Below are 24,368 nucleotides of genomic sequence, written 5' to 3'. Positions count from 1 at the left end.
GTTGTATTTGCGAGGTTTCAGCGGTCTCGTGCAGATATCGAACAGCTGTCTTCCGGGGCCAGACGTGGTCGGACATAGCGAAGCAACTACTCGGGTCACTCACTCAGGGGAATAGTTGGTGAAGGAAATAAAGACGAGGTTAGAAAAGAGATATTTCAACGGAGGATTAGAGGGTTTCCTTCTCGTATCTGTGGATATACGTAGCCTAAATTCACGCCGTCTATCCGCCCAGGTAGACAGCAAAAGGAACAGGAAACGCGATATTCCATGTAAAGGGAGTGGTATATATGAGATGGTCGAGTCTTTTCCGCCAATACATGATGGAGTACTTTTCATCGCTTGGTAATGGTACAAGAAGGCTGTTGAAGGATAGGGCCATGGTTAAAGGCACCAAATCGTAGCAATAGGTTAATAACTTGCAAATATCGAGACCACTAGGCTACAAGATGGGTTACTGCATATGATTGCTTAGAGCTATCCTGGACGAAGCGTTATGCATATTCGAATTTTTATTTTTATTTTTATTTTCATCCACTTGAGCTGCTGGATGGAGTATGTATACTCGCCTCCCCCCCTGTAACAGCATATCCACTTCCAAACTACCACACTCTCCCGAAAAAAATATCAAAAACATATCATGCCAACCAGATTACCCAACACGCTTCAGGCCAGCATATGCCGAGAAACAAGGGAAAAAAGAAAGGTTGTCCCCTTGCAACCCTAGTTTCAAGATGCAAGATAAGTCATATCTACGCATTGACCTAGAGTCTCTCTTGCAGCCATCGATTTGGCGAGATGGAGGTGTTCTGCAACCATCTGGGGTAATGTAGAAGGCCTATGGACTATGGAGCAAACTAGATGGGGGACTCTGGGGGATGGGATACTCGTCTTGCAGGTAGAGGCTACAAGTCTACAGCTGAGATACCTAGAAGGCAGGACGACACGGGAAACAAGGGCCTGTCCGCCACCACCGAAAGGATAGTGCCATGTTTATGCTCCATAGTGGCTACGGCTTCACATGCCAGGTTGAGATCTGGTTTAACCATGGATATAACGGATGTACGTTGCGCGACAGGTCTGGCAGACGTATTCGACAGGCCAAAATGTGACATGATGGGGAGTTTTTACCATGTTTTGCATCCGGATGCATGCCAACTGCCCCTGACTACATTCAGGCGACAACGATGACACCTCCCTTGTGCACTCTCTACACCGACTCTCCAGAAGCGACAGCCATGGTGTGAAAGGTCAAGTGAACAGCAAATGGCAAATTTTTTTCCCCTTCGAGAGTGTCCCGTCTAATCTAGACTCGACATGGAAGCAAAAAGCAACGGATTCTTCAACCTTCAGCTCAGTTCCCATTAGCATGTTCCCAAAACGAAGGTCTTCAAGGCTAAGGCGTATATCGTCCTCCCTGTGTGGTTCTTCAGCGGCGCTAGAGAGGCTCCGTTTCTTAAGATCGCCGCCATAGATCCGTCTATCTCGATCTGAACCCCAAGAGTCAGGGCAACGCGCCGATCAGCCCGAAGCCAAAAAGCCTTTGCAGCGTCCACGCGTGAAGACATGTGCTGGACGGGCAGAAATCAATAGTAGTGGAATAGTACCGTCCACTACAGTTAGTACGGGGGGAGGTAATTGCATTACTGTGTTTGCTTCCATACGCAAGGCAAAGTGCAAAAATTGAACAACTTTATATTGTACTTTTTCCGTTCTAGCTATCGTATATGCTGCCTGGATGCACTGCATTTTTCTTGTTTTTTTTTATATTTTTTTATAAGATGGTCCAAGTGTATGTAAACTTCGTCGGGTATGGGGTACCGGGGCAAACGGTATCTATAGCTCAGCACATATATACTCTCCGTATACATTCCATCCACCATGACTTGGCTATGCTTGGAATCGGAGAATTATAAGCGGCTTCCGCGGAAGAAGCCTCCAACTCGTGAGGTGGCCGCCCGTCATCTGTGTTCGTGTAGGTTAGCAGAAGAGTTAAGAAATGGCAGATGATACCACTCTGCAAAGTGGTTATCGGTAGCGATATCTTCTATAAACTTCGTCGTTGGCCTCCAGTATAGATACCTAGAGTCATGTAACAAACCACAGGGACGCTCACTTCCCCAAAGACCATCATGCAGCTTAAGCTACATTTTTGTATCCAGAGTTAGTTAGTTCTCCATATTAAGAAGTACTTATCTTCAAGCTTTCACGGCCCCACGGATAACAACCTATCAGTAATCCTCATGATGTTCGGCATCTCATTCCATAGCCACTTCAGAATGTAAATATGAAGACCTCAGCAGCTGGCCACTAGCAGTGTTCGCTATATCCATGATCCTGTGTGGAGGAACAAGTTGCTCGGCTACTGGAGTAATTGGCCTTTTTGCCACCCTCCGCCAGTACTGTAATCCCCCATTCCCAGTTGATGGGCCTATCATGGGGTGGTTGTAAGATATTGGGTCCTTAAAGCAAACCAGTGAGGGTATAACTAGCGTACTGGGAGGTATTCCCTCTGATAGCCGGCACTGTGGGTATACCGATGAAATTCAGATACAGTCAGGGGGCCGTACCCCACCCCCCCCCCCCCTTGTTACGATTTCCATCTTGCCCATTCTTGTTGCATCTAATGACGGGCACGTTAGCCAACGAGGAACTGTCGGCTGTACCGGAATGCACTCACCTGGCTGGAGATATGTTTCCGCACTTCGCTTCACGGCCAATTAATAGAGTAGAAACGATCCATATTTCACTTCAACTGTATAAACATGCCATTCTAGTTTCTGCTTATCTGTGTATCACTGGTGTGTTCATGTTTGGTTGTTGTGGGCGTATTTTATATGGCCAGATAACCGTGATGTCCAGTGACTCTCTGGCTCACCATAATACATCCCAAGGTAGACAGTCGAGCATAATCTTCTGTACTGACAACTCCGTACACCATCACTTCAACCACTTTCAGCGACAAGGCAGCTTTGATCTTCGGTTGGCTATAATTCCGCCCCTAATGGCTATAATAAGGTGCCGGGGAAGAGCCAGCGCCCTGGTGCTCGGGCGCACTAGGAAATTATTTTACCCCCTAAGATCATCCCGCCATTCATGATGGTGGCGGCGGTATATCTGAGATGGCTTGTCTTTCTGTAGGGGCGTCTTAACTCATTTCCCCCCATGGCTTCTGGTTTCCTCCCGTTCTGACAGTTTTACAGAGTCGAACCCAACAGGGTGGCCACCGGATTCGGCCCCAGAGGCGGGCCGCCGTACCATAGCGCTTCCCACCCCCATAATCCACTTAGGAGAAAAGAAACGAGCCAGTCAGTACTGTGGAATCGCGCATAGAGATATCTGTTAGATCCCGATGCAAAGTAACGAGTGTCAGGTTGCATTGACTATCGAATCGATTGGACACCAGGTCTCAGGGGTATCGGTCTGTGTGCAGAACCGCAGAAGGAGATATCACAATTCTGTCCACGGATGAAAAGGCGTTTGGGAAACTCTGATGGACCACGCAAAAGTACGCACACACACATGACAAGAATACGAATGGCTCAACGCTTCTATTAGCCATCATCCCTTGAAGAAGAAGGGCGGGTACGTGTATCAGCTTCCCCGGAACTGATATATCATAATATTCACGATCGATCTCTTTTGACAAGCCCCAACGGCAAGGAAAGCAGCCGTGTTAACGGTAAGGTTAACGCTATGGACGTTGAGGCAGAGGATTTGTGGAATTCATCTTCGCCATTCTGCAGATATTCTGTCTTCCCATAACACATCAGACTATGCGAATACCCATGCCTCTCCCATGATTAACTAGTTGACTAGTTAATAATTGACCAAGACGAAAAAGAAAAAGAGTAAAATGAAAAATAAACAGCGTCTTGTATCCGATCCGTCAATACAAGGCAGATACTGAAGACACGCTCCCCTTGAAGAAAGGCACATCCCCTAGCCTCTGCAAGCCTCCGCAAGCAACGAAATATCAGTCAGTCCTCTCATTACTTTTTGCTCTTCACTGCATGTATTCCCATATATACATAACGCAGTATGCGCGACAAAAAAATACATCCTGGCTCACTCCATCACGTGGAACAGATAATTAGGGGGCTATTTAACGGGGGACCAGCTACTTTCTCCCTCGCGGCCAGTAACATGCAGAAGAAAGTGTGAATGAGCAGCGCCACCGACATAAAACGACCCAACGAACAAACAGATATCTGCCATATTCAATCACCTGAGCACTGCAATGCAATTATTCACCTCCTCCTTCGTACTCCTTGCAGCTCCAGTTTCCGGTGCAGAGATGAGGACAATAGAGAACCGGGATCGCTTCCCCAGCAATTCTTCAATCAGCATCCTACATTACGTAGCATGCATTTTTCAAATAGGGATAATACAATATGCTGTAAAACATATTTCAAAACAGGCTGGGAAAATATCAGGTCTCTAGGCAGGAATGATAAAAGCACGCACACAGTTACCCTCCCTGCTCCGTAGGAAAAAGGATAGGGCATGACTTTTAATTTTCAATGTCATATAAAAAATCAATAACCAAAGAGGGCTGTAAGACAGCTGACCTCGTCATGAAGCCGAGGTCGTTGTTTATTGTTTACTTTCTTTTCACGGCATGTTTCAGACTCTGGATCAAAGCTCGCAGCGATAATTGTGGCGTATACAATCTGGATGGTTATCTGACGGCTCCAGGAGGCGTAAGGCTTCCCGCAGACTGAATTGCGGAGTACGCGGGACCCTATCTCTCTGTGAGCAGGTGAGAATGGCTTCGTATTCAATTCTCAATAGATGAGATGCCGGTTATATGCATAGGGGTTGTGTTCATATACAATAGGTTATGCAACACAACCCGGGCAAAGCCCAGCACCCTTCCCTTGAGGACGGAGAATCACTAGTAACTCGTCAGCCGAAATATTGATCATAGTTGCACTGGGTTATACTGTGAAGAACCAGATATTGAAGACTGCATACAGAGTTCGTCATGCACAGACATCTAGCTTGAGTCAAAGAAAGTAAAAAAAAGAACCACCCAGAAGGATCCCACGAACTGGTATAGCACATGCAAGTCATGTAGCCGTGATAATGGAGCTGAGAGATGGGAGGAAATGCACCGTAGTTCTCCTTGGTCGTCGCTATTGGTTATAGCTACCACGATGCGTGTGACAGAAGGGCTGAGGGGGAGAGAAGAAGATTTCGAATTCTCCATGGCATTCTGGCTGGCAGGTCTAGATGCAATGGCTTGTGGGGGATAGAGAGTGGGCAGAGATACAAGTGGCGAGTCGACGTCCTTGCAGCAGCGGAAAGTGATCTTGGACAGGTGTCATATATCATGAGAAACAGACCTAATAAAAAAAAAAACTATCAAGTTTAGAGAACAATCTATAGCAAGCACAAATATAGCTGAATCAAGCAGTCGAATGATCAAATAGGTTAATGGATATATATCGTCCATCGCGCCACTACATAATTCCGTGGATAAATCCCCAGAGTGAAAATAAAACGATACACACACACCCAACGAGGAGAGGGAAAAAAAGATAAAAGAAACCCTGCATGAATCTGCAAGTCATAAAAACAAAGCAGAATCAACGAAAAGAAAAACGGCTGAGAAAGGAAAATCGATCGACGAATCTGCAAAGAGGCACAAGCATCACACCACAAACTATTATTTGAATCCTATTTTCTATTGGTGGGAAAGGCAAAAAAAAGACTTGGGAAAAGAGCATATATTGTAGCACAATATATACGAACATGACACAGCCTTGGTGAGGGAAAGAGTAAAAACCAGCCAAATAGGAGGACTGGATAGCCACTTGAGAATCGGATTCCAGAAATGACGCGAATCGATGATTATTAGGTAAGGAAGGGCGGCATTTTTTAACGAGATAGATACAGTGGGGGGCCAGATATCGTGGACACCAACACCCTCCCTAACCCATCTTGCATTTGTGCAGCGAAGGCGAGCTTGCTTGGCTCTTTGACATCTTCTTCATTCCTGCTGGGGTCGTACGAAGAAGGTTGAATATGCACATGAGCATAGTGCTCAGGAAGACGGAAAGGGGCGTCTAAGATATCGCAAGCGGTCTCGTCCTTCTTCCCACAGCGAATATAGACCGCTACCGAGAGTCACCCGTCGGGGAAGGTGATGTGACATAATATAAGGGCCCATAAGCTTCAATGATCTGATTTAGATTTTGGTAGTAAAACGGTTTAGAAAGAAAAAATTAAGGGAGAATCCCTTTCTTTTTTCTCCCCCTCCCTCGCACTCTCTTCCCTAGTCAGTTTTTCATGGAATAAGGCCTGTGGCACAGAAGTTCTTCAATATATCTGTTACGTTGCCGGGTCAAGTTTGAAGTTCGTGGCTGGCTCATGGGGCCGAACCCGAGAGCCAGTCGACCCATAGTAGGGAGCTGAGGAGGTTGGCATTGCGCGGGGGGCCGTTCGAGGCTGAAGCATGTCATCTGCCGCCGCCACTAGAGCTGTGGATTAACGTGACGACGTGTCTCCTTGTTGGAGTATCGTGCTTAGCTCGAGCAGGCAGGGAAATGTAAGCAGAGCAGTGCAAGAATAAGGGACTGGTCTGGCCTTGGTGTTTATTCGCACACTGGCTTGTGATGGAATTATGCCTTGATGCTTTGATTTAAAATCTTAGGCTGCTGTTTATTGAAAAATCAACTGTTAGCCAGGCGTTTATCAGTTGATGTATTTTGGATATTGTTCATCGATAGAAAAGGAAACATTTTTGATCAAAGCATGATCAAAATTTGAAAATGAAAGGCCAGTGTAATATCATTCATGTTTTAGGGAGCACAGAAAAGAGCAAAGCTTCGGTACACATAAGCACAACAGGCAGTACGAACAGATATCAGAGACGACCAACTGTGTTGTTGAACATTTGCATATTCGAAGATCCTTGAGGTTGAGGTTATTCGTACAGATACTCGATGACAAATCATATCACGTGATAATAGCAAAAACCTCTTGCAAAAAAAAGCTGATATCGAGCAAACAACGGATAGAACGCCGAGTTCCATCTAATAATGGGATACGCATCAAGATACGGATAAGCCCTCTTTCGAGCCGCCCGTCCACCAGCAGCAAACAACAGAGGGTCAACCAAGCAAGTGAATCTAGCTCGACTATCCGATTCAAGCAAGTCGAACAGTGAAGTTGGAGTCGCGATCGCGATCGCAACTAATTCAAATAACTAGTAGCCATCCAGTATACCGGGATTTGGATTCGATACATCGCCTTTGACTGCCAGCCAACATCCACAAACCACAAGCATAGCACAGAAATGGCCAGACAACGACCGACAACACAGCATAGACACACAAAGCAAGGCCAGGACCCAGACACAGGCATGGGAAGGCGGACTGGAGATGTAAGTGCATTGACCTCTATGGCATCCAGAATGCCGCCATGACCTTGATCCTTGTTTTGTTATCTATTTTATTTGAGAAATGATTTCTCTTTCGCACAAGGAAAATGGAAGATGTATACGTAAGAAGTATGGGAGGAAGAAAGGAGGAAGAAGATAGTGGAACGGCCACATGATAGGGATGATGTTATTAACCAATATCTCGAAACCCTGGCTTCTTCCATAACTAACAAACATCCCATCCACTTGGTTATTGGTTTTCTTATTTATTTTTTGCCTCTGATATTGCAGCGAAAATACTCCGCAGAGGAGCTCGGGAAAGCTACGACAACGCTGGCGCAGCGGTCCCTTACATACCTGCAGTATGCAGTAAATTTGAAAATAGAAAACCGAACTGCTTCAGGCCGGGTCAGGACAGATCATTTGGACATCGTCCTCCCGTGGAACAAACATGTCCGATCCCCTCTGAAGGCAGCACAATTGGGTTGAGTAGCGTCTACGATGCGAAAGTGATCACCACAATCCCCGCAAACTTCAGATCAGAGATCTTGTCCCAGTTCTATTCTAGTCCAGGCTTGCCTGATCTGGGAGTAAGCAAAAACAGGTATCTGTCAAGTTCCAGGTACCTGAGAGAACAGCTGATTTGTATGCAACGTGTGGTGTATCATGTGTGCGGTCAAGGGGCAAGGTACAGAAAAGGAACAAGGTACACACCAGGCAAAGGAAATAGCCAAGAAAACTGCTCCCCCATTTTCGGAGATCCTGAGGAAGAAAGTTGATGCAAAGAGGAAATGGGGTTTGGTGCCTTGAAACCAAACAGCAATCGTCAGCCTTCTGGTGTAACGTGGCAAACTTGGTACAGACCACCAGATCGTGCATCAGTATGGGGGTATGGTGCATGTACAAGAAAAAAGAAGTCAATAGATCGCAGCTTTTATCAATGGAGTTAAGGTTGAGATTGTCATGTCTTCCGTTGCTTTCTCCATGTCCAGAAGGAGATATTTTGATAGTCGACGAGGAACTGTTATCCCATTTCTCCGGGGCTGGAGAGGCCAGTTATGGTTATCTCCCCCAAGGCCAACCCAAGCAAACCATCTAGTTCCGGCCAAAGAGATACCAATTAAAGAACCAAAATGAAACAAGGGGTGAACTTACATAGTAAGCCCTAGAATAGAATGCTTGTATCCTTTCATATCGACAACTCTGTACATATCATAAAAAAGGAAGGGCGTCGTGATGAAGAAATAACGTTGGAAGTTCATGTTTCTTTTCCATTTCCTTTCTTTTTTTTTCCTTCCTGCATCCGAGGAACTTGTGGTCTTGGTCCTTCTTTTTTTATATATATATTTCTTTTCTTCTTTCTCGTTTGTCTCATTGAAACAAGAGATTCCGAACAAATAACATCCAAAAGACAGTGCATAAGTATAGTTTCTTCTTCTTCTTTTCTTCTCTGCTCCCATCCCCGGGTGAGACTGACAAGGTATAAAATTCCAGTACCCAGGCTTCTGGCGCGGGTCACATTGTCCTCTGATCCGAATAAGATTAAAGCATACGCACGGAATTAGCTTAAAAAGAAAACATCAAAGCCAACTAACCGCGTTGGAGAAGCCATCTTCACGGTCCTCGATCTGTAATTCGCCCAGATAGCCATGCCCAAGGCGAACAGGGCGAACAGAACACCTGTCAGAGTCATGAAGGCGATTTGTGAAAAGCAAAGATGCAGAGACAAATGTAAGAGAAAGAGAGAGAGAGAGCAATATGATACGAGAATCAAAGGGGCAGACCTGACACGAACTTCCACCCCCCGCACACACGTGAGTAGGAGCCGTTGGCCCAATGGCGTGGACATCATGATGACCCTGGTTGAAAGGGGGGAAAGGGGAAAAAGGATCAGAGAACATATCATATTGTCGCGCGGTAGGCGCACGATCAAGCAGGTAAAGAGCAGCAAGCAAACTAGCGATGAGTTCCTTGGATAGAGCACACGACTCCGTTCTAGTCGGATCTGGTCGTAACTGATAGACGTAACTTGGGTTCTGTATTGCGATTTCAGCGTATATCTTGATACCTACAAAGTTACCCTCGACAATACTAACTAGTCTGTTGCTCCTGTGAACCTGTTCTCAATTGTAAGTTCCTAGTTACTCTCTTGTCTCGTTTCCCTAACCCACCCGATGTCAGATGTAAAGCAGTGCTACTCTAGGGCACGACTACGAAAGGATAAAAAAAATCGAAAAGCAGACGAACGGAGGTTGAAAGGACGCTGAGCAACCTCGGGAAGTTCGCCCCAGACATACATGAGCTCTTTTTTCCCTCTTCCCGGAGTTTAGGGGGATATAACTATCACGTGTACGCGATAAGTAAAACTTCATCCCGACAACCGAAGCCGAAGCAAGTAGATGTAAGAGAAAGGGAGAGATGGGAGAAGAGGCTGTGAGAGGCAGTGCTGTGCCGTACGTGCGGGCGTGATGTCCACCCTCTACTTTGCCATCTACCTATAGCTATATTACTTCTTCCTCTTCTTGGTTCGGAGGCGGCCGAAGTTCGACTCGGGATAAGATGTAACTCACAACATAACTCGGTGTAAGGAGAAGGGGATAGCAGGTCGGCTCTCCAAGTCACCGGACGGACATCATCGCCGTAAATGGGGCTCGGCTTTTTACAGCTACAAATTTATTTCTTTACCCTATACAGCGGGAGCTGGGGTGGCTACCTGAAGGATGTTCATGGACCAGACAATATACGCCCCGTGACCTTCTGACCTTTTTACGGCTGTCTCTACCTTGGTTGAGGAGGGAAAAGCTGTTCCGATCGAGGGGCAAGAAAACGAAAAGACGCCCCTGTTGCTGCTCACCTAGCTATCTAACTAGCATGCCCCGCCATAGTTTACCTGCGTGGCTGAAAAAAGAAGGCTGAAGACGGATATCTGCCAAAGTCAGGGTGTAAGACGAAGGAGAAGAAATCTCAAATACTCACGTGGATGGTTGTATAGTTGTTACTCCATAAACAAACCCGCATGTTACTACATACGTTCTTCGAGCATGGGCAACGATAATGCGAGATTAGGCCAGCCAAGCGACTTGTAGCCAGGTAGAAAGGAGAGGAGAGTAATTAGCTAAGGGAATTGGCCCCAAGACAGAGAGAGGTGATCTGCCTCATGGTCTTATTTTCAGAGAAGTTGTTCAAGATAACTCCAAGTTATTCCTCGTTAAACGCTCTAATCAACAACACAGCCTGGGTATGACAGGGCTAGAGTAGGTTCAGGGTGATGGGAGGCGATGCTGCTACTCATCGAACCAGCAACAGGAATGGAATTATCCATTCTTCCCCCTCCCTTCACCCTCCTTCTGTAGCTCTGTAAAGCCCAGCCAGCTCTCCTCGTAAGGCAGGCGAAAAGGATGTCACTCTGAGGTCAACCTCAGACAGACAAGTTACACAGGGGGCGAAAGGTGAAGGAAGAGCTGGCACATGAGCACTTTGGTTCCTGATCAATCTGTCGTTTCGTCACTGCATCGCATCTGCATTGCATACTTGTTTTTGACTCACTCTCGTCTACCCCATATAATAGGTCTGTATGCAAGCATATACGATGACAGGCAGCTGTCAGTGATCCTCTTTTTTCCCTTCACGATAACTGTTCCCCCCCTCCCTTTCCCCTCATCCAGACGCTGTGCAAGGCTCTAATAATCGACCTCGTGAGGATAGTAGTAAGTTGGCGTGGTATGGACTGTGTATCTATAAAACACTGGGTAAGCAGCCAACCATTGACTTTCTCCTCCCATCACTTTCGCTCTCGTCCACATGGCAACCGACCCCAGTGTCTCTCCCCTCCATCAACTCAGCGTGGGTCGTCCGTCCACTGCCTTGGTTTAGGGCTCCTCGTCGTCATCTTATCAATATTATATTAAATCAAAATAGCATCGTAACCCCTACTTATATATGGAGTTGCGGAATGGAGTTGAACAATGCGACGGTGATGGTACGCTGGCCCAGTTTCGGCCCACGTCTCTCTCCTTTTCCTCCTTCCAGAAGCTGCATGGAAGCCGTGGTTACGTAATACATACACATGCAGATCGCTCTCGGTATCGTATGTAAAATATAACGTCACTGTTATAACATTAGTCATTTATATTATATAATAATTTACATAATACACTTACATAAGCCAAGTGCAACCACCAAACTTCCTCCGCTTCAACTCACCTGACTGTATCCATATGCATAAACGGTGATATATTACTCTGGAGCACAGCACAGCATCGCAGCTCTTGGTGATATCGCGCAGGACCTGGCGCAGTGCGTGCTGCTGTGCTGTCAGATCGTCCCAAGAACCAAATGAAAGGGAGTCCTCCCCCACCACTCACACCATCAACTCTCAACAGCTGTCAGGATGGGAATGTCGAACAAGAAAAGTATGGAAACCTGACGGGTGAAGTGATGTAGGTACGGACCGCCTTACAAGCCTAAAAAAAAAAAGAGAGTCCAGCATCCCGGCGCCTAAATATATGCTCGTGCTGGGCGGACGAGGTGATGGGGGAGGGCGATAGGATTACAGCGTCGCCAACGCAGAGGTCAGCAGAAACCGGGGGGTGAAGGGAGCGCCAGAGTGAAAAAAAAAAAAGAACAAAATAAAAAATAAAGAATAATAATAAAATTGAATCAGGGCAGACGGAACATTCGACATCGGTGAAGGGATGTAAGGGAAAATGTACCCCTCGCCAGCCAGTTACAGACATCTCGGGGCGAAACTGTTAGACGTGCAGAGTCACAAGGACAAAGACGTGGATTAATAGGAGGAACATGGAACAGTATAGTATGGCTGGGGTTTAAAAATAAAAAAAAAAAAAAAGGGCACAAGCACGGGTATGCTCCAGTGGCCAGGAGATCAAGATCAGATCGCATGGAAGAGCTTGCATTTGCATCTAGCGGTGAGAGATGAGGCTTATACACCAACTTGGGTTGTTATGAGTTCATCCAGCAGCTCTGTTTTGGGCAGCCGTTGCATTTAATTATTTTTGCAGTGTGTATAGTTGCAGGCCTGGTGGTCATGTCATGCCATGTCTGAGTAAAAGGGGGGAATATCCCGTACGTACAGAGAGTACATACATGATGGCTTTTGCTCTAGCATCATATCTAGGCTTGACGTGTTTGTCTCTTGTCTAGTTACCCGAGATGACGGTTCGAAGCCGATATCACAACAGTCACACCACCACTATCACACATCAAAGAGAGAAGAAAAAGGAGGCCAGCTTGGGGATGAAAGAGAGAGTCCGAAGACCAGTTGATAGATTGCAACACGTCAATCTTCTATTCACTGTCCTTGGAGGTGGGCTATATGTACGGGGGGTGATGTCTCACGGTCAGGGAAGGGCGGCTGAACTGAGAGCAAAGCAATTGGAACACGTCAACCAAGGCTCCTCCACACAAACGTCTCTCCCCGTATAACAGACCCCTTGAAAGAGTTGAACTTGGACCCCCCTCAAGACAAATCTCTGCCCTATCGATCAACCATCGATCAACGTAGCTCAAGGGAATAAAAAATAAAAGCTCATAAAACAAAGCGCACTTCCCGCACATGACCAACTTCCCTCAAACGACCAGTTCTATTTTTTGGCTTCTCCCTCGTTCTTCTTCTTCTTCCTCTTCCGTTAGTTCCCCCCGAGACTAACATCCATCGCCAGGTTAGCCTTTTCTCTTCACCTCTCTTTTTCTCCTGGTGCGCGGCCTCAAGCCTACCGCGCCACTATCCGCTTGCACCTTCATCGATTCTCCACAAACAGACCGCTCACACGAACAAAGGTAGGATAGCCGTTGTGTGCCAAGCCGTGCGCTAGACAAGAGGGTGATTTTACATAGTAAAACACTCAAACAGTCAGTAGCCAACAGCTGCGCTTACCCATTGCTTGGTTGATGTTGGCAAGTTGCGTAAGAGGAATTAAAAAAGGAGAATGTGATATCTTTTTACATCTTCTCATTCGAGCACTAAGCTAGACCGTGACTTGAATCATGTATTTTTTTTTTATAAAGGGTCCTAATTATGTCTATTTTACCTTCGTTAAAAAAACCGGGCTGGTACGGACGTATGTTCGCTTCCCTCTCCCCTCAAGAGCCGGTGAGTTTCGTCTTTCGAGACGGCCATTCTGTCGGTCTGGGGGGTCAGGTCGAGAAGGGAAAAAACAACCAAGATTGGAGGGGGGACGAGAACGAGGCTGGATGCCTGATAGGGCTAGATGTATATACCTTCAACAAGTTATAGACAAGATGTACGACATGCGACTTGACGGCTATATCTCCGCCCAGCAGGACCTAAGTCAGGTTTTTCGTTCCCGTCCCCGAGGCGAGGCATGAAGTAAATGACCCAGGAACTAGAAATAGAAACAACAGCTCGACCAAACAGACGATGTCTGCTCGACAAGGCAGAACAAGCATGAAGACGGAAGGGAAGAAAAAGAAGAAGAAAAAGCAAAAGGAGGACCATAGAACATGGCGTGTGTTGGGCCCTGGGAGGTGATGATGGGGGACGATGTCGTTCGACTGATTCACTTGATAGGAAAAAACGATGGGCTATGTGACTGATGAGCTGTCACCAACGAAGGTGGCAGATACAAGCCGGGGAAGACAGTCAAGTGACCTTTTTTTTTTCCTTCGTCCCTCTTCTTGGTCCAAGGGCCCTTTTGAACATCTTCCTCAGCCGCCTCTCGCGCCACAGTTGAAGGGTGAAACGCGGCGCCCTTGCTAGAGAGGTAGAGGAGGAAGGAGACCCAAGGTCACCTACCACATCCAGGGTCGTGAGCTGAGGCGAGGCTTTGTGGGCCAGAATGGAGGGATAGAGGGAGAGGGCGCGCATCCCTTGAGGCCAGACACCAGTCTTCTCTCCCTCTCCACTCGATACGATGGCGATAGTCCATTAGTTAGAGCTATAGGAAGTCTAAGGGTTTAAGATGGTGTGGTATATACTCGCTATATAATAATAAAAAACAGCTGACTAAGGCGATCGTACGGTAAGTTAAATCCATACGCGTACAGACGATACAGCAGTAATACGGCTGGCGGAAGATTCCCGGCCAAAGGAGCAACTTAGTCAGCAGGCAGCAGTAAAATACTAGGTCACGGTACCTCGTTTTCTTCTTTCGGCTTTTATTTTTGCAGGGAAAAAAAAGTGGACCCACTTTATCCCTTTTTGCAAATTTCCTTTCTTTTTTGGCAATAAAGCTAAACTGCAAAAAAGGGAGAAAGAAAAAAAAAAGGAAGAAAAAGGAAAAAAAAAGGTTAAAAATAACGCCCTAGAAAAGAGAAAGGAGGAAGTACCTCTACATATATATTTGTATGGAGAGGTACATCGCTCGCACCACCGGGGTGGGAAGAGTGAAGAAGAAGCCCAGAAGTGTGTGATGTCTCCTCCCCCTCGGGGGTCCGCCCTGGGCTTTGCTCCATCATCAACTTCTTAAGTGGAACTCCCCGTCCATTTCGCTTCTCGTTCACACTCTCTTCTCCCCTTCAACGTCTCCTCTCACACGCACACACATCCACACACACATATACAACCTCACTTTCCCACCGCTCACTCTCCCTCTCTTATAATAACATCCTCACCTCTTTGTACTAACAACCTACTTCTCTTCTTAAACCGTTAAAAAGAGGGAAGTCCCGGATCTACAACTATATCCCGTTTGTTCGCATTGGTATTAGATACGCTCCCGCAAGGAGAGACACAAGGAAGAAAAACAGGATAAAGAGAAAGAGAAAGGAGGTGTACACTACACTCTTCGCCGGCTGCAACATATTACCCCGGACCCCCGACCCCATTGAAAGAGATACTTCCTACCCAGACGAGTGGAAAGAGTGTGTGAAGGCGGGAATATCAGGAGAAGGTCATTGGAATTGAAAGAGAGAAAAAGGAACAACCATGCCGTCGAGGCTGAGCACACCGGTCTTGACTGTCGACCCAGCAAAGATTCACCAGGTCGATACCCGTAACCCAGAGTCTCTCCATGGAATGTGGATGGGTGAGTGTTTGGTCCTCCCCGCGTTGAACATCAGGGAAACCGTTCTAATGGCGGAGTTATAGTCTTTTCACGCTGTGCGGATTTCATGGAAGAGGGCAGACGTCTTGAAAACTTGAGCTGGCGGCTCTGGAACCGCGAGACCTTCTGTGTCGCGCCTCAGACCAAGTCACGCAGCAAGCCCCTCGAGCAGAGCCAGAAGAGAACAAACTCCGGATCCCGCCTCGAGCGTCTAAGACGAGAATCAAAGTCCATCCCCGACTTGTCCACCAGCGTTGAGTCCGCCCTGTCTGATGAGGGACTGGAGCAGTCACGATCACGATCCGCGGCACAGACGAACTCCGGCTCGAGTCCACGGTGTCCCTGCACTCCGCGGACGATAGAGCTGGACCCCAAACCAACCATTGTCGGTGAGGAGTCAGTGCTCAGCATATCACGAGGAAGGGAGAGGCATATCACCTCTCTAGGACTAGAGAAAATGGTCTATAGTATCAAGGAAAAGAGACATTTGGAGCCCATATGTGTGCCTAAGAGCAAGTCACAGTTACAGATCGAGAACCGCGAGCTGGACGTCACTCCACGAGCTTCTTCTCCTACTCCAGCCTCGACACAGGAGCAACAGCAGCAGCCACAAACACAGACACAGCTTCAGCACTCTGCCCCAGCAAACAACCAATCCCTCGACTCCTGCTCTACAGTACTGGAGGGAGCTCGAGAAAGCGATGTTCCTACCTCTGCATCAGACACCAGCGTCTCGTCGGCCGAACTTCCTCGACAGTCGTCCTCCGTTGTGCGCGGCTTCTCGCCCTCCAAGATTTCCTCCTCGTTCCGCTCCCACAACCAACTCTCCCCTACACCAAGCACGAGCAAGAACTCAGTCCCTAAACACTCCCCCCTCAGGCACCAGAAACCCAGCGTCTTCACTCTCGGCTGCTCCTCTGGTGACGAGGAGTCTTCCTTTGAGGACAGAATTGCCATCAAGACCCACCGAAGCTCCCTTAGCGATGGCCTAAACCAGCCATCAGCACAGCACAGCAAGCCTTCATTCATCAGAGACTCTGCCGTTACCAGCCATCCCATCAGGCCAATTCGTGAAACCAGCGCGTCAGACGAGGACGCCATCGCCTCCAGTGATGAAGAAGACGAGTCTGAGATTTCCGAAAGCGCTATCGAGGACGAAGACGAAGGAGACTCGTCGGACGGCGACTGGGAAGACTCGATTACCGAATCCGGCAGGTCGAGCGTTGACGACAAACAGCTCTTTCAACGCGTCGACTCGCGACCGAATCTCGTTTCGCGCCGTTCGCTGCTGACAATGATGATGCACCAGCCACAGCAGAACTTCCCTCCCACCTTTCGGGGCCCCGGACCCAACTCGCGCTCCACACCAGCAATTCAGCAGCGCCCTCTTGCTCCTCCAGTGGACGACGAGGAGGAGAACAGCGGGTCCGAGTCTGGTTCCGTTGGCTCTCCTGGCCTCGAGATGAAGCGCTCGGAAGTACCACACTCGCGCCCAATTGTGATGACATCAATCCCCCCAGGCGCCGTGGTAGCTCGTGCTCACTCTCCGCGAACCACGCGCCGAAACATGCTTGCAACCGAACTCACCGAGTCTCTCCGCAGACATCTCCTCTGGGAGCGTCAGCAGAAGACCACCGCTGCGACTGCTACCGCGGCATTCAAGCGTCGCCATACGGCATGTGACGTTGCGGGACTGCAGGAATATCCCGGCGCCGGAGACTCCAAAGGCCAAGGAAAGGAGGACAAAGAGTCGAAGAACAGCTCGTGGAATCACTACTTCGACTACGGCCCATGGGAATATCACGTTAAGGGATGGTAGAACCACCACCCAATTTCAAGCCTAACCAACCTTATGGCCTTATTACCCTACATACACAACGACACTTATAGCCCCCCTTTACCTCTCTAAACCTCTAATACGTTTGATCGATTCTATGTATTATATTTATTACCTTTCGACGACGCTGACGATGTTCATTTGTTTACCCTATTTTCCCCTTACCCACTCTTACTGCCTGCTCATAAACCAGCATGGTCACTCCGCCCAATACATAATAACCTACCTCACCATCTCGCCTGTCCGTCTGTCCTGATTTCGTTGATGCTATTACCGTGTTCCAGATACCCAAGTCATGTATTTCTTGTTTTGTTATTCCTTGCTATTGCATAATGTTTCCCTTGTCTACCTTATTATCGGGTCTGGCTGGGTCTGGGATAAAACCAGGGGGCGGTGCGGCCTTCTGACTTTATAGTTATTCTGCTTCCCTCTCTACCTGGGTAAGCGTGTGTGTAGTTAGTTATTAAGTCTTATACAGAAAAAAAAAGGAAATAAAATAATATAAATACTTCTAATAATTCCCTCGGCTCGGAAGATGTCCTTCTTTGTCCATGACCGTCCCGGCTACAGGTAACCTTCGCTAGTCAAGGTGGTTAACAAGCGATAGTCCATAAGAAGTATCATTTTATCCCTTTATTCGAAGACACGAGACGTCGAACACAAGACGGCCAGACAAGACACGGCACGGCAGAGAGCAGACAGAGAGGTAGAGAGATCAGCCCATCAGCCCATCGCATCGCCCAACGGCTCAACGTCGGCTAAGTTTATATCTATCTATAGAACACTTTCCCACCTCTTCTACATAGTATGGCTAGCGACTTACGCCTTAGCCGATCATCTCACCATGTTCGTTCCCCCCAATGATTTGATCAAGTCAAGTTCAAGTGTTAAAAGGCGGTTTGGCACTGATCTGTCCTTCTATCTCCCCTGTCCCCCTTTCTTTTTTTATTTCTTCCTCCCCCCGGTACGATACGGGGAAGGGGAAGAGAACGAGGCTGCTCATTTACTTACACCGCCATTGACTAATAACGTGGGTGATCAAAATAGAACATGATACGGTGCGATGTTACCTACCGGATAGAGCGTGTATACAGTGTATAATGTCCGAGGATTCCGTGTCCCAATTGCCGGATGGAATCCTTGCGAGAAGATGTCGCGTGTGTACTCTTACGTTATTATCGAGAGATGGTAACAACCTTGTAACTGAAGCCAGGTATACGACGGGGAAGACGCTCACCTCACAGCCGGAACTGAACTGGGACTGCTGAGGCTGCTTATTTTTACATATGGATGTAATATATAAGCATATCCAGCACCGCTAAGCATTTCTCGTATGGGGAAGGGGAAAGTGATTCCCCCCTTGATAAAAGGAATTATTATTGACAGAGAGATGAGCGAAAAATAAAAAATAAAAGAAAAAAAGCAAATGCGCTCACTTTACTAACATCCTGTTGTTTATCTCATGCATACTCCGTATAACTAACTCCCTCCGAACTCCGAATGGCATTAATAATAATACCAGAGTGAAGAAGCTCTCCGTTCACATCCCATGGGACAATCCAAGACTTGCTGTAATCACACTCTCAATGCGTTGGCGATGGTTGCGGTGTCATGATGCGATGGTGTGTACTCCAGGTGCTGTGGAGAGGACAACAGTCGACCAGGGGGGTTGAGTTGTTGTACCTCTCGTTCCTTTTTCTTTCCTTCATGCCCATCTGACCAGAAAAAAAAAAACGGCAAGGAGGGAGTAAATTTTCCGATACACTCGTGCTGTGTGTATGTATCTAGATGGTCCTCCAGATCAAGCTCTCTCATTGAGGTTAAAAGGGATAAGGAAGTAAAAAAAAAAAAACCCTCTGACCGGGCTGGCGGGATTTCAGATGGACCACCACGAGGCACAGCGCAGAGTGACGTGAGGCGACATGAGACACCACGAGGTCTGGTCCATGCCTTGGTCGGGCAGATATATATCTAATATCTTCCGTGTGTAGGTATATATATATCTGCTTGCACGGGCGCTGGAGGACGGTACTGATTCGAAGCATGTTAACTCCAGCACAGATATAGATCCTATCCGACGGGGGATATCGAGGTCTGCCTTACCCATACCACTATATGGACGGAGTACCCGCTAGGCATTTTAGATTAGGCCAACATGGGTCAGACGGAGGTTGCTGGGATGAAGCATCCCTTTTGCTCGCCTAGACATTTGTCTGGACACACCGTACTCCATACATAAGAATGCATCTCGGTGAGTTACTCCGTGCCATGATATAGATGGCCCCCAGATGACTACTGATCCTGAACTGTGGACTCAACATCCAATCAGATAACATGCTGCAGCCGTTCCTTCGTACGTTTATGTATACATCCAAGGTCGCGAATAGGATAGTGACCTTCCCTTCCCCGGGGCCATGCACGTCTTGTCGTTCTTCTGGAAACCCATCTCTCTATCTGGATATGGTTAATGGAGGATGACTCCAAGAAGTTCGATATAATAAATATCCAGGAAGCTGTTTCACCACTTCTTCTCCTTTTTTGCATCTCCAAGAAAAAAAAAAAAAACCCCCCAAGAAACCAAAGGAACAGCACTTATCCACGTGCAAGGGGGCACTTGGCAGGCTGGTTGGAGATGACAAGTACCTGCTCCATATAAAACCGGTGGAAAGGTACCTCTTGGCCCCATCTCGCGTCAAGATCTGTTTTTTTTTTCCCCCATGGTCCATCGAAGCAGCATCTCTTTTTCCCATTTCGCCGGGAAGAACAGATGGAATGTGCCTTGCACTCCTTGAAACTGACAAGGCTATACGGCGTTATTTAACGATGTAACTTATGATGATACTATTATAGTAACGTCGGCTACTCAACATTCCTTCTGCCCCCTCTGGATCTCTCTCTCTCTCTCTCTCTCTCATACCACCTGTTCTTCGTCATGCGGCCGTCCGCTACGGCCCGCTCACCCTTTTCCCGTCCTCGCAAACTTCTTCATCCTTTGCTGGGCGTTTTCAGGCCTCGGGTAATTATGGAGATCACACAGATTCGGCAGTAAGCGGACGGGTGGGAGGGCGTTTCATCGACACCAGGTTCGCATTCGTATAACAAGTTCATCGGATATTGCCTTCTGAGATCTCTTGCATGTATACATACATACATACACGCATTTATTATGCATGTACATTATATACGACTGGTGTGTCTGGTGTCCGTTTCAAGCGATCGGGCACAGGTTTCGAGGGCCTGTACCACATCTGCCTCTGGGGTTCGGTCTTTCCGATGGTTTGCTTGCTTCTACCCCTTGTGATAAGACAAACATGAGACCAACGGTCAGATTGTATCTTCTTTGTTTTTCCAACCAGCTAGAGCGACCCTTCGATATCGCGAACTACCCGAACCCGTTGAACTTCGAACTAGCAAGGGGCAGACCCTATCTCTGTACTATGTATGTATCTTTGGGCTTCATCTTGAAGAGTTCAACGGCTAAGCACGGACGAACCGCGATGATATTTCTATACAGACTATTTTTGTAGCATGAACTTACCCGCAAATCTGCAGCATGCCCTGTCCTCTGGATGTATATAACGGCGTCCAAGATTGGTATTCAGGGAACTAGTATGAGCACAGTGCCTGGCGCATTCTCGGCGGTCTTGTTATAATTATAAGGTGCATAGGAGTCGAGTCATCATTCATCCTCTTGAAACAGTACAGGTTTGGGAAGACTGCGGAATATTCCGTACTCGATGAAGACGCAAACTCGCAAAATATCCACCCACATCACCATCTATTGCGTAGTATGTATATAGCATGCATGTAGTAGTAGTATGTATATATATATATCTTGAAGATGAAGTCGGTATGGGCGTTTGAACGCTGAATAAAAAAAAGGGCCCGAGCCGCGATTCGAACGCGGGGCCTCTCGCAAATATGAGCTTCCTTAAAGGGAAACTCGGGCTAAGGGTTGACCCGAAGCGAGAATCATACCAACTAGACCACCCGGGCTTATGGGTAACTTAAAATCCGCCCAACTAGTACTATCATCACCTTCTAGTAAAGCTGAGGGTAGGCCGGTCCTCAAAGCGGTGCGTTAAGCCCGTCAGTGGCGACCACATAATCGCTTAAAGAAGGGAGGGGCTAACCCAGGCGTAAGCGATCACTGACGATGAACCAGGGTCGTATATGGGTCAGACAAACGGCGGTGAAGGTGGTTGGGCTCACGAGTCGGCTGTTGTTGCTACTTAGGCGTCCTATGGCGGGAAAAGTATGAATGTCTTGCTTTGGTGGAGTATGGGAGGACCTGGACAAGCAAGGAGTTCCTTGTATGCAGTCTAGCATGGTCGGTTTGAGTATATATCAAGCCTGGTATTTGTCTCGCTACACTCTTCTTTGAAAGTCGGAAAAGGATGAAGAAAAGTATAGAAAAATAATAATAATTCCCGCCAAGACCTTGATTTACAAAAATCAGATAAGATAATCAGATAAGATATAAACTTATCTCTTCCCCTTGCAGAGTTTTCCTTCGCCTCTGCTTTACTGTGCATAGAGAGAAGCATTTCACGGATACAAGTATTTTCCATAGTAAAGAGTTTCTACCTTCATTTTTATGCATAGTAGGCTCCATATAATATACCTTCCCCATCGCTCTACGTTGTGGCCTGGTATTTAGGTATGGTTCACGTTGTTTCCTGGCACCCCCTTTTTTAACTGGTATACGTGCATACTGTTGGAAAGAATCTAACCTTTAAATTCCACAGCTCCGCTGAAAAGAAGCAAATTCAAAGCAACAAACAAAATCGACAGGCCCTGTGTATAAAAGTCGTCTTGGGCGGCGGATTGGGCATTATCGTATACCAGGGAAAGGCCGGCTGACCTTTGCGTCACTATGCGGACTCATCTGGGGAAGCCTGCGCCGATCCAATATTCGACTCCTAATACGAGAACATACTAGTATATTTATGAAGCGGATTGCGGGCTGTACCGAGTGCCCGCTTATAGCTCCTGATAGTGGCAAGTTAAGGTTTTTTGTAAGTGTTGAATCTGGGGGACGGGGTTATCCCTAAATTCAAGTATGTCCCCTTTTTTTGAGCGCAACGTTCTTCAGCTTGTGGCTATTGTTGAGAGATGGGTAGAGTTTTTTTATACTCTGCCACATCGGCTGACATGTCCCCTATGTCTGATTCGAGAGAGAATGGCGTGCAGAAGAGTGATGGAATTAGCGAGAGGAAGGTGACAGATCACCACTTACGTCTCCACCAGGGAAATAGATATAACTCTGGATCTCATAAAATACCACCTTGCAGTGACGGTTGTCGATAGCCTATGTGTGGATATCTCTCTCCTAACTGACCTGTGCAGCCCCTAAACATGTATATACGTACAAAAATGTGTGAGAGAGTGGACTCTTGCATATCCAAATGGCTGGGAGGACACAGGAACTAGTATTTCTCCGTCCTCCAATAGACGTTTCAGAGATGTTATATCCGATCACTTATGTGATTGGTGGAAAAGCGCTGTAAGATACCTTATTCGATCGGCGTCTGGGGTTGAAAGATAAAATATTTGCTTTTTCCCCCTTGATTTTCACGCTTTTCGCCTGTCAAAAAAAAGAAGAAGAAGAAGCCTATTCTTTGCTGTCCAAACACACTGCCCACACGGGCTAATGGTCCAATCATGTTGCTATAAGTTATAGTCCAACAGTTTCTTTGATATATATAACTTACACCTCGAGTAGTGGTTTCATATCAGCACAAATAAGGACCATGGAGGGTACGGATTTTGCAATGCATGGATTTGCCCCCCACGCCAATGCACAAGAAACAAGCGTTAAGGATGAATGGAATGCATCAGTACGAGCACTTGACTTATATTTTAGCAGCGAAAACCCTTTTCGTTCTCGCTTTCGCTTTAGCCCGATACAGCAATGTGTTGTCCACATCGACCAGGCCAAGGGGACAAGAGAGACGAAAAAGGACGTTGTGATTTGAGTACTAGGATCATGCGGGCATGGGAAACCCGTATTTTGGCGCGACTAAGGCCAACAGGTGGATCGACTTCCCTAGTAAGGCGTTAGAACAGGATCTCCGGCGAACTCAAGAATCTAAAAAAACAAAGGTATGCGATGTGGCTTGTTCGTATGACTCTCGCCAGTTGGGCGGCCATATCGATACTGTGTCAATATACCCGCTGTCTGTTCCTATCATCTAGAGACTTGCCAAAGGTCAGTAACAAGTAGTGACTTCTGGGCAGCCTGGACCAACGGTTGTCGCTCATATTTTGAATGCCGCGTGTATTTCTTTTTCTTTTGATTTTAGTTACCAGTTGGTGGGAGAAGGATCACTCCCTCCCCTATCTCCCCTTGACACCATACCCTTTCCAGTCATCTTATACAGAGCAACCAGATATTTAAATGCAGGCCAAATAGGGGTGTGGTTTTCAGGGGGCGAATTCTCATCTTTGTCTCTCCAGTAGCTTGGTTTTTGGATACCGCCCTCGTGGCGGGCATGAGGATAAACGTAAGTAAGAACAGTGGGTTCTCAACGGTTATGAAACGGCTTCAACCCTCCGTTGTTAATGTGCGCTATGTAGGGGAAAAAGCCATTGCATTATATATTGTCATGTACCCCACGCTACAAAATCCTCTTGCAAATACGAAACAAGTTCCGCATGCCGAGAGTCGTTATCGTGGGATAGTAGTCCGTTCAAGTTCTGGTGAATGTTAGCCTAACAGTTACCATACATACTCCGCGCTTGAATGTCAAGTGCCGAAGCAGGATCTAGTACTGAAAGAGAGCTCCCTGATTGGTTTATTTTTGAGGAGCCGAAAGGGTTCTTGACTTGCTGGGGGGATTAGTAGTGTTCAACACGGCTGTATGTCCACATCCCATGCCGCATTGGGCTATATGGGCCAGGGAGCAGTATATATGTGAAATATATTTACGCATCGACGGATGTATGGCGGAGCTTTATCTTGATTAATCCATCCATCCGAGCCCGACAGATTCGAGCGTGTTGCAGGCCATGTGGTGGGTAAAAGTTGCGGCTGTCCCCCCTGTCCCCTGTTGTACTGCTAAGACAGCACCGGTTAGCTGCCAGCCACAGGACCCGATCAGGAAGGTCTTCTCTTGCCGCT

General features: G+C 47.2%; 3 protein-coding genes and 1 non-coding gene across 4 annotated transcripts; 3 read left to right on the top strand and 1 right to left on the bottom strand.

Moving 5' to 3' along the window:
• Positions 1-7,300: 7,300 nt before the first annotated feature.
• On the top strand, positions 7,301-8,194 carry MCYG_00508 (uncharacterized protein; the record flags this gene model as incomplete). The annotated part of the gene is made up of 4 exons (XM_002850358.1): positions 7,301-7,408; positions 7,523-7,746; positions 7,770-7,974; positions 8,066-8,194. The coding sequence occupies 4 exons, from the start codon at positions 7,301-7,303 to the stop codon at positions 8,192-8,194; spliced, it is 666 nt and encodes a 221-aa protein (XP_002850404.1).
• A 7,096-nt stretch (positions 8,195-15,290) lies between these two features.
• Positions 15,291-17,227, top strand: MCYG_00507 (conserved hypothetical protein; the record flags this gene model as incomplete). The annotated part of the gene is made up of 2 exons (XM_002850357.1): positions 15,291-15,390; positions 15,453-17,227. The coding sequence occupies 2 exons, from the start codon at positions 15,291-15,293 to the stop codon at positions 17,225-17,227; spliced, it is 1,875 nt and encodes a 624-aa protein (XP_002850403.1).
• Positions 17,228-21,127: 3,900 nt separating this feature from the next.
• Positions 21,128-21,241, bottom strand: MCYG_10506. The gene has a single exon. It is a non-coding gene; the product is annotated as a tRNA-Pro (tRNA).
• Positions 21,242-22,653: 1,412 nt separating this feature from the next.
• On the top strand, positions 22,654-23,223 carry MCYG_00506 (uncharacterized protein; the record flags this gene model as incomplete). The annotated part of the gene is made up of 2 exons (XM_002850356.1): positions 22,654-22,751; positions 22,971-23,223. The coding sequence occupies 2 exons, from the start codon at positions 22,654-22,656 to the stop codon at positions 23,221-23,223; spliced, it is 351 nt and encodes a 116-aa protein (XP_002850402.1).
• Between the last annotated feature and the right edge of the window lie 1,145 nt (positions 23,224-24,368).

Source organism: Microsporum canis, genomic scaffold (genome assembly GCF_000151145.1).
Source record: "Microsporum canis CBS 113480 supercont1.1 genomic scaffold, whole genome shotgun sequence".
Taxonomy (NCBI): domain Eukaryota; kingdom Fungi; phylum Ascomycota; class Eurotiomycetes; order Onygenales; family Arthrodermataceae; genus Microsporum; species Microsporum canis.
This window is presented reverse-complemented; position numbering and strand designations above follow the sequence as displayed.